Here is a 15,553-nt window from a genome sequence, read left to right on the forward strand (position 1 = left end):
GGAGTTGGTCTTAATGACTTTTAATGACCTGCTTATATTCAGTTTATTACTTGTAAACAAATGGTTCTTGAAGGGAAGCAAAATGTTCTCTGCAAATGATTGAAAAAAATCTCCAGTACACAGAAGCAGCAAAGACATGAATGTAACATGGTCTTTCCACAGCAAACCCATATACATTCCCTATACATTCAATGGATGAATGTCTTAGCTTAGCTGATTTTAAGATGCTGCTGAGATTATTACAAAAGAGGTTGAATAACATCTGTAATAGTGAGAATATAAGCAGTGAACAAGCTTGTTGGACTTGATTGTTCAGATCCAAAAAATATGGGAATTTATATGGCCAGAGAATATGTAGATCTGTGGTGAGGCCTACTCAGTTGCCAACAACAACAACAACAACAACAACAAGAGGAGGAGGAGGAGGAAGAAGAAGAAGAAGAAGAAGAAGAAGAAGAAGAAGAAGAAGAAGAAGAAGAAGAAGAAGAAGAAGAAGAAGAAGAAGAAGAAGAAGAAGAAGAAGAAGAAGAAGAAGAAGAAGAAGAAGAAGAAGAAGAAGAAGAAGTTGGAAGGGACCTTGGAGGTCTAGTCCAACTCCCTGCTAAGGCAGGAAACCCTATACCATTTCAGACAAACGGCTGGCCAGTCTCTTCTTAAAAACTTCCAGTGTTGGAGCATTCACCACTTCTGGAGGCAGGTTGTTCCACTGGTTAATTGTTCTAACTGTCAGGAAGTTTCTCCTTAGTTCTAGGTTGCTTCTCTCCTTGACTAGTTTCTATCTGTTGCTTCTTGTCCTGCCTTTGGGCACTTTGGAGAATAGCTTGACTCCCTCTTCTTTGTGGCGGCCCCTGAGATATTGGAACACTACTATCATGTCACCCTTTGTCCTTCTCTTCATTAAACTGGACATACCCAATTCCAGCAGCCAATCCTTATATGTTTTAGCCTCCAGTCCCTTAATCATCTGTTGCTCTTCTCTGTACTCTTTCTAGAGTCTCGACATCTTTTTTACATCGTGGTGACCAAAACTGGATGCAGTATTCCAAGTGTGGCCTTACCAAGGCATTGTAAAGTGGTATTAGTACTTCACGTGATCTTGATTCTATCCCTCTGTTAATGCAGTCTAGCACTGTGTTGGCTTTTTTGGCAGCTGCAGCACACTGCTGGCTCATATTTAAGTGATTGTCCACTAGGACTCTGAGATCCCTCTCACAGTTACTACTACTACTACTACTAATATACCTAAGTCATTTGTGGCAAGACATAAATTGCCTGTCTTCTTCCCAAAGAAATAATGTTTAGTTCCTGATTTAGCCAAGAAATTTTTTCAAGGTAGCTACTTCAATTTGCCATTAGATCAAAACACATTTTTTATCTGAAGCATTGATGCTGCATTAGCCTTTTCAGAGATGTAAACTTATAAATTGAAATAACACCTGATTACTTTCAACTATATCTTGAAATAACACCTGATTACTTTCAACTATTGTGTAGTTCCACTGCCCTGAAGGCTGCATGCCATGTTCACTATAGCTGAAAGGAGATGGTTAGGAAGTGGCTGAGAGGGATGGAAGGTGAGAGGTCATGCTGGGAAGATTGGGTAAAATTGAGCCAATGAAAATACACACTAGCAGCTATTAAGGGGTGAAAAAGAGAGAGGATCAACATGCCCTTCTTGCTTTGTAGAGATGTGGTTCCATCTAAATCCCAAAACAATCAAAAATAAATTGGTTTCACTTTTACTAAATCTAAAATTGTTTCAGAAGCCTTCCAGATCATAGCAATTTATTCTGGGTTTGAAAAGAAAATCATTTTTCATTTTGGAGACATTCCTAGTTCTATTTAACAGTTTTGCTGCTTTTTCCTCAACACTCTGATGCTAACCTATGGAAAATAGAAGGAAAAACCCCCCAAAAAAGATCAGGGCTGAGTCATCAGAAGTTGCTTCTGTTTTCAGTAGAAAAATGCTGGTATGGGCACATGCTTGGGGAAATGATTCGCAAGGATGAAATGTAATTAAGAAAGAAATTTTTATAAGCCTCTCGGAAATATTGAAAACAAAGTTGGATGTGTGCATGTGAAAGTTAGCATAAAAGACTTGCTTCTCTTGTCATCATTTGGACTATTGCTAATCCTATTTCTCTTTATCAGGACTGTGAATGTTTATATGGATGGTCACAGAAAAATATCACTATGATTCATGTCATATAACATCTCAGTGTTACTCTTAAGTGGTGAGTATTCTTGTGAAGATCAAGAATTTCAAATGGAAAATAATCCAACCAGAAAACTGTGGATTAATATTAATCAGACCAGGAATGAGTATATTCCAGGTGCAAATTACCATTAAGTAGTAGAGGGAAGAGCCAATTTCTCCCCCCCCTTTTTTTTTTAGTTTTCAGGAATGACTCTGAGGAAAGAGGGAAGACAGAGAGCAATTTCTCTTCAGGGTTTATGTTCAGACTCAAAAGAGGATTTAGAGTGAAACCTTATTTAAATGGAATATTGGGAGAGGAGTGCTATTATTCATAAATATTATTACAGAAAGTTATTATAACAATTTCTGTCACTTGCTTGATTACATCATTATGAAAAATTCACATCAGTAGGTAATGATATCCTTATGCAAATGAAGTAATAATGGTACATATGATGTAGCTTGGGCAAAGATATTACTTCATGTAAATCTTGCGAAGCAGAAACTCATTGCACTAATCGCAGAGTCCAATGAAGTGAGGTTTATAAATCAAGATTTCAAGGTACTATGCTTTATATGGTTTCTTTCTCCTTCCCACAGAACTATAATGTCATTATATAGAGGAACCTTGGTGGTGCAGTGATTAAAATGCAGTATTGTAGGCAAACTCTGCCAACAGCTGGAGTTCAATTCTGGAGTTCAATTGACTCAGCCTTCCATCCTTCTGAAGTTGTTAAAATGAGGATACAGATTGTTGGGGGCAATATGCTGTTATTGTAAACCATCTAAAGAATGCTGTAAAGCACTATGAGACAGTATATAAATCTAAGTGCTATTGCTATTAATACTGGGATAATTCTGGGATTATGACTCCCAGAATTATGATTGGGGATTCATCTACTCCAACACACTTAGAAGATACAGTACCAGGGTAGCAAAGCATGTACTAGCATAGATGTCATTATTTTTTTTTAATAGGTGCAGAATGTTAGATCATTCCTATCATGATTAACAATGAGGGAAGGAACTATAATCCATATCCACGTATGTTGAATGTGCCTTTTGAGTTAAAAGGTTCATTTTAATGGAAATTTCTTATTAATGCTTTCCATTTTTCCAGATTACAATGTTAACAGATTTTACTTTTTTTTTTTTTTTTTGGAAGACAAACACCTTCAAATTTGTAAATTCATAGAATGCTTGGGGTTTTTTTCTGGGAGGAACAGAATATATTTCAGAGAGGAGAAGAAAAGGGAAAAGACCAAGCAACAGACTTACTGGAGATTATGATGTATGCATATTCTTATTCTTTATCATAGTCCTGGGAAATCTCCTAAATGAAAGTTTCAGTATTACTGCATAGTACACCCAATGAATACGTGCTGCAATTAAAGTCTATCTGGGCATTCTGCTTTTTATGCTTACTGACACCCCACGAAGCTGTTTTGGTTCCTGTGAACTCCACTTCGTCAGCCAGCCGTTAGCAAATTCATGTGCTCTGTTTTTTGTTTCCTCTGCCTCCTTGAAGATCTGGCAAATGTTTCAGGATGGCTTCCCTATCTTGTTAGAAAAGGAAGCTACAGAAACAAATACATGTCTGATGCTAATTTACCAATAATAATAATAATAATAATAATAATAATAATAATAATAATAATAATAATAATAATAATAATAATAATAATAATAATAATAAAAATAAAAATAATAATAATAGTAAAGTTGGAAGGGACTTTGGAGGTCATCTAGTCCAACCCCCTGCTAAGGCAGGAAACCTTATACCATTTCAGGCAAATGGCTGTCCAGTCTCTTCTTAAAAACCTCCAGTGTTGGAGCATTCACCACCTCTGGAGGCAGGTTGTTCCACTGGTTAATTGTTCTGTCAGGAAGTTTCTCCTTAGTTCTAGGTTGCTTCTCTCCTTGACTAGTTTCCATCCGTTGCTTCTTGTCCTGCTTTCAGGTGCTTTGGAGAATAGCTTGACTCCCTCTTCTTTGTGGTAGCCCTTGAGATATTGGAACACTGCTATCATGTCACCCCTCACTCTTCTCTTCGTTAAACTAGACATACCCAATTCCAGCAACCGTTCCCTATATGTTTTAGCCTCCAGCCCCCTAATCATCTTGGTTGCTCTTCTCTGTACCCTTTCTAGAGTCTCGACATCTTTTTTACATCGTGGTGACCAAAACTGGATGCAGTATTCCAGGTGTGGCCTTACCAAAGCATTGTAAAGTGGTTGTATTGTATTTGCATTTTTCTGCAAGGCTTTCCTAATAAAAGTGTCTTAATTTTCACTGTGGAAAACAGAAAGGTTTCTCTACTCCAACTTCCAGGGAAGCAATGCTGGACTGGATAGTTCTACAAGACCAATAACCGTAGCAAAAGAGAAGCCAGTAAATGGACCGGCTTCTCAGAATTGCTCTCCAGAACAAGGAGAGGACCAGAATCACCCACAACACTCCTACACTGGCTTCCTGAGAGGAGACAGACAGTAGACTCTGATAGGTTTTAGTGCTGTGGGAGCAAGAGAAAGTCCTGTCATCTAAACTGTGGTTTGACCCCTGCAAAAGGCCACTGGGTTTGTATACTTCCCTTCTTAAACCCTTTAGGAAATTGCTTGTTAATGGCTTTTTTTGGATGCTAAGAACCTTGAGGAGACCGCATTTCATTTCACTGAGTTTTCTTCTATCCTCGATGAAAGAAATGTTGTGTAGGTTTAAGGAGTTTAAATTTTTTCGTTTTGAATAAACAGCAAAGGGCTAACTAGAATATTGCTTCAGATGAACTCGAAATAAGATTTTGAAATTAATTGCAAGAATACTTCTTGTGGGCTGTTACTTGAATAAGCCATAGTGGCAAACTTCATAAACAAAAGCATTCTCTCCCTCCAATAAAATATGTTGTGGCTTAGCACAATGTTTGAAACCGTCCATGGCATGGAGAGAAGGTAGCTTTCCTGCAGACATTATAGGCTGTAGCGGGACAGAATCACAGGAAAGTCTTTACCCAATTTCACTGTCCAAGTAGGACATTGTATTCTGCATTAATATCCATGCCAATAGCATTTATGCATATGTACAATGCTGCTGTTCTAGCATACCATTAGTTTGGTCTACTCTATTTTTCATCCTGGAAGACTAAACAGAAGTTGCCATGCCTGCTATCTCTTTATACTCTCCTCCCTGTACCTTTAAGTCCTGATTTCTTGGTTTTCTTTTTCTTCATAATCTAGTAAGAGCCCTTTGCTTTAAACAATCCCTCATAGGATCCTTTAGAAATCACTGCCTTCTATTGCTTGCTATGGCAGGATAGTTTTCTATCCATACTGTCACTCACACTCAAGAAAGAAAAAATCTTTTAAAAATATATTGGCATGTCAGCTAGGGCACCTTTAAAACTGCAATCACTTCCCATATTTACAGCAGAGTTAAACTGCCAAGTTGCTGTTGTTTGCTTGATGCCATTATGTGCTTATCTATAATCAGCTGCTGAACGTGGGTGTTATGTATTGATACTGACCATTAATGTGTTTTTGTTTAAATATGTCTCCAACTGTTTTGGAGGGAAACTGAAGTTTATATTGGAGCGGGAAAACCAGCTTTAAATCTGATTGGTTGCTGCCTAGTGGTGGCATGTATAAATATCTGTCAGTCTGTCAGTTGAGTTCAGTTCTGTTATTCTAGCAATAAAACATGTTGCACCTGATCGGTCTAGTCAATGCCTACAAGAACTCACGATGCAACAGTGGCGGCAAAGGTGGGATCTTGTCAAAGGAGTGATGCCTATTAAAGTTGAAGTCACAGGGTTTTAGCTCAGGCATCAGAGCCTGCCAGTAAGCCAAACTAGAGGCACATTGTCCTGAGGGATCTGTTCCTAGGACCTAGGCAGTTCATCTCCTTTGGAGCAATAGAGGCAGTGTCCAAGACCTCACCACTAATCCACCATGGCAAAGGTGTGAACACTCAATGAGTTCGACGTCTCCCACCCAGAACAGTGGAGCTACCTCTCTCTCCAGGGTAGACACCTACTTGCAGGACAACCAGGTTGGTGAGGATGGTTTGAAAGTGGCAACCCTGCTCTGCGTGTGTGGACAGGCCACATACGACATCGCAGAAAACTTGGTGGTGCCAGCCAGCATTGAATCTGTAATGTATGCCAAATTTAAAAAAAATTGAAAGAGCATTTTGAACCCAAGCTGTCTGTAATTCCTTGGCATCATGCTTTCGAACAGAGAGAGCAAAAGGCAGGGGTGTTGATAGCTGAATTCGTGGCTGCGCTCTGGCAAGCGTCACGCCATTGCAATTTTCCTGACCTGGAGGATCGCCTCAGAGACAGGTTCGTATGTGGGCTGATGAATAGGGATTTGCAGCAGTGCCTATTCGCAATGGAAAAGCTGTCCTTCCAAGATGCCTTGAAGGAGATCATGGCAGACGAGACTGCCAGTGGAGTGATGAAGGCTCTACGGCTTCAAAAGACACCCCCCAACCAGATGACCATACACCAAGAGTCCGTTGAGCTGGAAGATTCGGTAGAGGATGATGAGATTGATCAGTTAGAGAGGGAAACCATAAGACGGCATCGTCCTACAGCACAAGCAACTAGTCTTCAAAATTGCGCAAGCTGTGGGGGCCAACAGAAAAGGACTGAATGCAGGTTTTGCACAGCAGTGTGCTGTGCCTGTGGAAAGCAAGGCCACATTGCCAGAGTCTGTAGAAGTCGCCAGAGAGATGCTGAGACTGCAGATGCCCAGCAGAAAGGTAAATGGGCCCCGGGGCAAAACAGGATCAGATACTGTTCTGGGAGGAGAAGCATTATGTGGATGGGAGCCCAATGCCCTCTTAAAGAGAAACTGAGACTTCAAGTCAAAATACAAGGGGTCCCTTGCTCCATGGAGCTTGACACAGGGTCAGCTCTGTCTATTATTTCATACAAGACTTTCAGTTATATCTGCAGACAAGGCAAGAAGTGAGTTTAAGTCAAACTGTCAACCCTTGTTCTGACAGATTTTCAAAATTGCCGTGTTGCGGTGAAAGGCAAAACCATTGTGAGAGTCAGGTTCAAAGAGTTTGAGGGTCCCCTCAATGTTGTGGTCATTGAAGGACAACATACAAGTCTAATTGGACTAGACTGGTTCGAGGCCCTGGACATCCGAGTAACTGGCATAAATCGCACTCAGACGGCAGTATGCCAAGAATATGCTGATGTGTTTAGTCCTACCTTAGGACAGTATAAAGGGACACCCATATCCTTTCATCTTGATCTAGCTGTCATGCCAATCAGGATAAAACCACGCAGAGTGCCATTTGCATTTAAACTAAAAATCAATGCAGAATTGGACAAATTAGTGCAACAGGGAGTGCTCCAACCAGTGGACAGTAGCCTCTGGGAGACTCCCATAGTGACCCAAGTGAAGTCCAATGGGGACGTCTGTATCTGTGCAGACTACAAGTGCACAATCAACAAGGCACTACAGCAACACACTTACCTAGTGCCGGTCGTTAGTCACATCCTTGCATCACTTCAAGGAGGTCGCTTGTTCACCAAAACTGACCTTGCACAAGCCTACCAACAGCTGCCAGTTGACGATGCTACAGCTGAGGCACAGACAATCGTCACTCACAGCGGGGCATTCACAGTTCGTTGCCTGCAGTTTGGGTTAAGTGTTGCCCTGGGATTGTTCCAAAATATTATGGAGCAGACACTTAAAAATACACCAGGTGTCTGCCCCTATTTTGATGATGTCCTGCTAGCAGATCGCCTCAGAGCAGTGCTTCAATGATTTCGTGAAGCAGGGTTGAAGCTAAAGAAAGAAAAGTGTCAGATTGGAGTGGACTCTACTGAGTTCTTGGGATTTTGGATAGATTCTGCTGGAATCCAGCCATCAGAAGCTAAGCTAAAAGCTATCCAACAAGCCCTAACACCTAAGTCCAAAGGGGAGTTACAGTCATTCCTGGGACTTTAAATTTTTTATCACTCGTTTCTGCCACACAAAGCAGCATTGGCTGAGCCACTCCATCATCTTTTAGACAAAAAAGCACCCTGGGTGTGGATAAGCACCCACAATAAAGCATTTCGAGCAGTCAAATCACTGCTATCATCTAAATCCATGTTAGCACATTTTAATGAGAAACTGCCCATGATTTTAGCATGTGATGCATCACCGTATGGCATCGGAGCAGTTCTAAGCCATAAAATGGCAGATGGCTGTGAAGTTCCTATAGCTTATTACTATAGAACCATATCTATAGGAGAGAGAAATTATGCACAGATTGACAAGGAAGCTCTCGCCATTGTAGCAGGAATTAAAAAAATCCCATGACTTCCTATATGGGCAACCCTTCACAATTTTCACTGATCACAAGCCGTTGCTCAGCCTTTTTACAGCAGACAAGCAGACTCCGCAGATCCTATCACCAAGGATGCTGCGATGGTCAATTTTTATGGCTGCCTATTCATACAGGCTAGTCCACAAACCTGGCAAGGAAATGGGCCATGCTGATGCACTCAGCTGACTGCCTCTGCCTCAAACAGATCCAGCCCCAGCCCCAGCAGCTTGCATCCTGGCAATCCAGGATCTTCCTGAAATGCCCCTGCATGAGGGAGATGTGGCCACTGAAACTTCCACTGACAAAACACTCAGTTGTGTTTTGAACTGGGTGTTGAGGGGGATGGCCAGAAAACAGGCCAAGTCCAGAGTTCCAGAGTTATGCCAGCAAAAAGGATGAGCTGTCAGCCCAGAAGGTTGCATACTGTGGGGAAGCAGGGTTATTGTTCCACCCACAGTGCGAGCCAGAGTATTAGAATCTCTACATGAGGGTCATCCTGGCATCGTCAGAATGAAGGCACTTGCAAAAAACTACTTGTGGTGGCCAGGTCTAGATAAAGACATTGAGGCTCAAGTAAGGAGCTGTAGGATCTGCCAAGAAACCCAGCCAGAAATGCTGAGTACCGTTACAGGTCACAGCCCAGCCAAGCTGAGATGGGGTCATCAATTAACAACAGGATAGACTGTCTCCAGCCTGACAGAGCAGCTGCAAAAACATCACAACCCAAGCCTTCGAGGAATTTACATTTGGGTGAGCCTGTTTGGGCAAGGAACTATGGGCAGAGGGCACCTTGGGTGGTTGTTATTGTGACAAAGGTGTCAGGGCCACTATCATATGAGGATATCACGATGGTCATGTGATCCGATGCCACATTGACCAATTGCGGTGGTGGCTGGCAAGTCACAGTCCTGTGTTCTTTCTAGTGGTACACTAGATTAGCCAAGAATTACATTACATCTACATTTACATTAAAATGACATATGGTAATACAGTTCAACTTACAACAGTTCATTTAGTGGCCCTTTGAGTTACAGTGGCACCGAGAAAAGTGATTTATGACCATTTTTCACACTAATGACCATTGCAGCACCCCCATGGTCACATGATCAAAACTGGATGCTTGGCATCTGACTCATATTTATGAAGGTTGTAGTGTCCTGGGTTCATGTAATCCCCTTTTGTGGCCTTCTGACAAGCAAAATCAATGGGGAAGGCAGATTCACTTAATACCATGTTACTAACTTAACACCTGCAGCAATTCACTTAACAACGGTGGCAAGAAAAGTCATAAAATTGAACAAAATTCACTTAACTAATGTCTCATTTAGCAGCAGAAATTTTGGGCTCAATTGTGGTTGTAAGTTGAGAACTACCTGTACTTTCAGGATATATAGAAATCTGGACTTAATAAGAAATAAAGAAAAAAAAGAATAGTTTTCTGTATCAGCTGAAGTAACTATGTAGGTCACCACAACAGAAAAATGCAAGAAAAAGAAAAACCGAACAGGTAGAGGCAATTATATCTCAATGAATAATTTCCAAAACAGTACACCTTTCTTAATTAGGGAAAATGATTCAACAATAAAGCTTATGAATTTATAAATGAAGCCCTGAAAGGAAATTTAACTATTTTGCTTATGTATTTATGCTAACATTCTACCTGGACTTTCCTTCTCAAATGAAGCACTCATAACAATAAACAAAATTCAGCCAACTGGGTCAAAGTTAAAACCACATTATTAAGTCACGAAATAAATAATAAAATACCTACATAAGATGTACTCAAGGCATTTTACAGGGTAACTTAAAGTGGCTAATAGAACCAGCAAAATAATCAGAATTAAAATAACAGATCCATCCACATCATTTAAATTCTATGAGACACAATACCGACTATAGTCAGTAAAACAAAACAAAAAAATGAGAAACATAAGCAGTCACTAAGACTTAATTTGAAAGACCAAGAGAACAAAAGAAAAGTTTTAGTGTACTAGAGGGCCAGCAAGGGCAAAAATCATGGTTACATTGGGAACAAAGGACACATACAAAAACAGCCCTTCACACTGCCAGCAAACATATTTCAGAAGGCTATTAACAGTTCTTATGGAAGTCACTTGAGGGAAAAAAATATTCCCCAACTTACCTGAGTTCAACCTATTTAAGTTTTAAAAGTAATAACTAGGATCTTGAATTTGTTTGCAGAAATTAAGGGTTATCAAACACCACTGATACATAAAATGGTCCAATTAATTCACTCTAAAATTTTGCTAATTTTAAGGCAATTTTCTGTACCAGCTGAAGTACTGTAATTAGAAGGGTACTGTAATTAGAAGGGTAACCATTTACAGAGGTTATTGACAGTAACTGAGATACAGGTAATGTATCTGCCATTACTTCCACAACTGATTGTGTTAGAAATGGACACAATTGGGGCAAAATTCTAACGGAACTATCCAATCATCTAGAAAATTTGGGTCTTACTGGATCTAGGAAGATTCAGACCTGCTCATATCAGACTGATATCCTGTACCTGGATTATATATTTTCTGACCACTCATGCTTCTGACTTTCCAGATTTATTTTTAATTTTTAAAATTTTTATCCAACACATCACTAATTTGGAAGAGTTAATTTTTCTGTATTTGCCCAAGTAATATGAAACAAATTGCTGAATTTCATAAACATATTTATGAAACTGTTTGTATTCTTATTATAAATGTCAGGCTAGGGATACCATATCTGGATTGACAAAATCTGGATGACCTTGAGATTGTAGCAAGGAGATATAAAAATGTTTGTAATAACTATGTTCATAAGGATTTTTGTCTTGGTGTAAATCCAATTAATAGTCATTTTTATACAGAGCACAGATTTTCATAACTTCTCTTTACCAGTGAAATGATTTCTGAGTAATATTGTACGAGACAAGGCAAAAATGTTAGCACATACATAGCCATGTGCAAGAGGAACAAGTAACAAATTGTCCACATGATGTCCAAAGCAAAATATCCTTTTGACTATTACTACTGGATAGAAGTCACAGGACTTGTACTATAATATAATGCATATTTTGTCACTTTATATGCCCCTTATATCCTCATGAGTTTATTTATTTATGTATTTTAGAGGTCAACCAACTCCAAAGGATTCTGAGCTGCTTACATTTTTTTTAAAATGAGAAACAACATCAAATTAAGAAGCAGATCATGCATGTCCAGAAAGAAAAACCATACATAACAACAAAAGAATAACTATAGGAATTCAACAACCACCCTGCCCAAGATGTGGGAGAACAGAGATTTTTTTCAAGCATACATAATAATTGCCTCACAAAGCATTAGTTAAGCATTTCACTAATAATTATGGTTTGATTGACAACAGTGGTTAAGTATACAGTACTATTAATTGACACAATGAGGAAATGAAAATAGGTGGTACATTTTAGAAGATTGATAACTCCTTTATATTCTTGCTGCCATTTTTGGAGTATGACTGAGCTTACTTCAAGGAAGTCCAAATGTATAGCAATTAACTTGGCTAATGTGTGAATCAAGCTTGAAATAACAGTTGGGAAATATTGGCTGAGTGAAAGAAGCTCCCCCATCACTCTTGCTATGACAGGTGACTGAAACTCTTTGGGACAATGCTGATAATATTTGGAAATTCATAGTGTGGATAAGCTTATTACATTCATGCTTTAACCATAGGTTGAATTTTAGGTAAGGTGAAGTGCTTTAGCTATAGTGTCTGCTCATTGGTGTTTTTAAGTTGTTTATCCTTTTGGCTTCCACAGAAGAGGAAGTAGGAGTGAGCTGAAAAAAGCCAGTATCTCTTCTGCTTTATCGCTATACTTTAATCTCAGTAGGCATGCGTGGGATGAAATGGGTTAGTGAAAGGGTAGAAACATACAGTTTTCCCCATGTGAGATGGATATGATCCTGTTCAAATTCCCACACAATTTATCTAAACTGTGTGTGTGTGTTTATGTATGTATGTGTAGTGTCCATTGGCCATGAACTGCTTGATTGAGATACTATCTGGTAGGAATGCTGACTAGCTAATAGGCTGGCTGTGAATTAGTGGAATATCATGCACATGGGGAAATCTCTTACTCTTGATTTAAGCTAAGTCACTCAGAGTTTCTTCTCTAGACTAAACTAGATGCTATCCACCAGTCCTTGAGCCAACAGAAAACTGCACTGACATAAAAATTGCTGTTCCCACTAGTCAACCCTTTGCAGGTGTGATGCAGCAAAATTATTCTGTCATTCCTGTTCTAGCATACAGATACTTCTACTGGTCAACTTGATCTAGCTCAATGATGGCGAAACTTTTAGAGACTGAGTGCCCAAACTGCAACCCAAAACCCACTTATTTATTGCTGGGTGCCAGGTGGGCGTGGCCCACTGGGTGGGCATGGCTGTGGTGATCATGGCAGATTGGGTGGGTGTGGCCAAGTTGGGCGTGGTCACCTCAATGTTGCTCATGGAGAGGGATGCCTGTGGAAGGTGGGCAGGGATGGAGGAGATCCAGGCCAGTCTCTGCCAGGTGGGGCAGTAGCAGGAGGCTTGTCCTGCAGGGTGAGGTGAGGCAGGGCGGGGGTGCCTTTGCCATGGGGCAAGGCAAGGGCCAGGGTGGCTGCTGCCTGACACCATTGGCTCACGCACACAGAGGCCAGCAAGCACAAGGGGGCTGACAGTGTCCATCAGAAGCCATAGCCTGCCAGCCCATTGACCGGCGCACTCTGGAGCTTCACAGCCTGCCACCAGCAGTTCAAAGAAGCCACCTCTGAGCTGGATGGCCGGCAGACAGCTGAGGAGGCAATGCAGTCAGTCATGCCCAGGGAAAGGAGAGCATGCGAAACCAGGAGGGACGGGATGGGAGGGGGGGAGGGAAACCAGCCATGCCAGGATGCATCCGGCCACATGGGACCTCGGCAAGTTAGCAGGCGGCTGCTTGAAGAGGGATGGTTGCCATCTCTGGGGCATGGTGAGTGTACCCACAGAGAGGGCTCTGAGTGCCGCCTCTGGCACGCATGCCATAGGTTCTCCACCACTGATCTAGCTGATCCAAGTCACTTGGAGATCTGGTGGGCATCAAATGCCAATTTGGGGATTCAATTTGAAATAACCAAAATTTTCTATTGCACAAAACGAAATGCGCCTACAAAACAGTGCTCAAGGACTGGAGGGGGAGGAAGTGAACCTGCCACAGCCTGAATTAGCTAATTAGAGCTGGGCTGATCTCATGGCCTAATCATAGAATAACTGCTGAAACATGTCTAATTGTATATGAGAATAGCATGCTTGAGTCAAACCCAAATTTGCACACAAGACTTTTTCCTGGCATCTTTAGATATGGTAGCAAAGATTATCAAAAACCCTGGCAAACTGTTGCCAGTGAACTCAGATAAACCTACATATCAGTTACAAGTGATGTGATAAGCTGCTGCAATTATAAAATTGTAACATTTGGATGAACCTTGGAGTTCCTTACGTGTTTTGTATATGTTTGATACATGCTTTAAAAGGATTCCTGTATATTTAGCAAGATAGACCTTTTTGGGATAATATTGTTCAGACATATACCATTTCAGTATATCATGAAACCATGATCAAGAATAAAAAAACTCACACCAATCTTCTCGATGGAGATTCCGCATTCGAATAATTCTTACAGTTAAAATATAACATGGCGACTCCATAATCTGCAAAAATAAGGAAGGGAAAAAAAGTGAACGGGTAGACTCTTCAAGTGACAAATACAATTCTTCTGAGCTATAATTAAAAGTGCTGGTGGAACTATCTGGACTTTGGTCTGGGAAAAGCAATTATTTTCATTTAGAAACTCTCCTATCACAAAGTATTTATGCTTTTGAAGACTCCAGATAGATAAATTTTAGGGCTTTCCCCACTTGCACAAACATGTCACGGCAACATTATTTTCTGATCTGTCCCCATTATGTTACCGCCCACACAGCGTTAAGTTGTATGGTACTGAGTTGTTTTCTATCTTGTTCTGAAACTGTCCAAGTATGTAAAAGCTGTTTAAAATGGCTAATGTTACTCATTAACTTAAAGGGAAGTGATAGGCAATGACTTGAAACATGACCGGGATAGGGACTGGCATCACAGATAACAAGTTTCAGACCAGTATACTTTCCCACTGACTCAAGGATGGGTGAATAATCTTCAACTCAGCAGAGACGAAAGGACTTTAGGAATGATGTGGTATTATTGTGGTTAGGCATAACAAATTGGTGGTGGTGGTGGTGACGATATTGGAGTTTTAAGAATGAAAAGGAATGTGTTATATTTATACATGTTAATTAGCATCCAGTTGCTTTCAAAATGCAGTTTTTTCTCTCATTTAATGCAAGCATTATTGTTGCTGGATGTTAGATGGGATGTAATCACTATCACAAACACTAACTGGATAGCCAAGATAAAAAAAAATGGACCATAGAACAAATCAACATGGATTTTTTATTGGGATGACAAATGACCAGACTCAAATGAAACATTATGTAAAGACCGAACCCTTGGAAAAGAGACTCCTCCCAAGATTCAAGTGGCCTCCACCCTACTAGCATTTCAAAGGGCCCTGAGATTGTGACTCTTCACCCAGACATTTGGTGAGGATAACTGATGCCCCTTTCTTCCTATTCCCCACCAGCTTTGTATTCTTCATCATCTTTGTTCTTTTATCTTCCACTGGCGTTGTAGTTTTTATATTGTTTTTGTTTTTAAATGTTTTTAACAATTGAAAACCACCCAGACGTCTGGGAGTTAGCTGGCATATAAATTTAATAGATTATTGTTGATTGCATGGTCAGCCAAATGTTTAGACTAAATTTGGCATTTTTATTCTTCTATGAATCCTTCCAATAGGCAGGTGTTGTTATTTAATGTGTTAAAAGAGTTGTCATGGGGTGTAAGCTGTTCCAAATAAAGCTATCTTTTGCAATTGACTGATAGTGATTTTGTCAGTGCCAATGATGTTCAACTGATGTTTTAGTTGTTTTGAGATTGC

General features: G+C 40.3%; 1 protein-coding gene across 1 annotated transcript in view; it reads right to left on the reverse strand.

The window, feature by feature from the left end:
* The window catches only part of LOC308678489 (cytosolic phospholipase A2 epsilon-like), a gene marked incomplete at its 5' end in the record, with an annotated part of 64,367 nt that extends 50,142 nt beyond the window's left edge, over positions 1-14,225 (reverse strand). Inside the window, one exon of the mRNA XM_081345700.1 lies at positions 14,156-14,225. Within this exon, the coding sequence (XP_081201826.1) occupies positions 14,156-14,225 (70 nt within the window). The remainder of the gene's footprint in view (positions 1-14,155) is intronic.
* Between the last annotated feature and the right edge of the window lie 1,328 nt (positions 14,226-15,553).

The sequence above is a fragment of the Vipera berus genome (genome assembly GCF_964194415.1).
Source record: "Vipera berus genome assembly, chromosome: 1".
NCBI classification, from domain to species: domain Eukaryota; kingdom Metazoa; phylum Chordata; class Lepidosauria; order Squamata; family Viperidae; genus Vipera; species Vipera berus.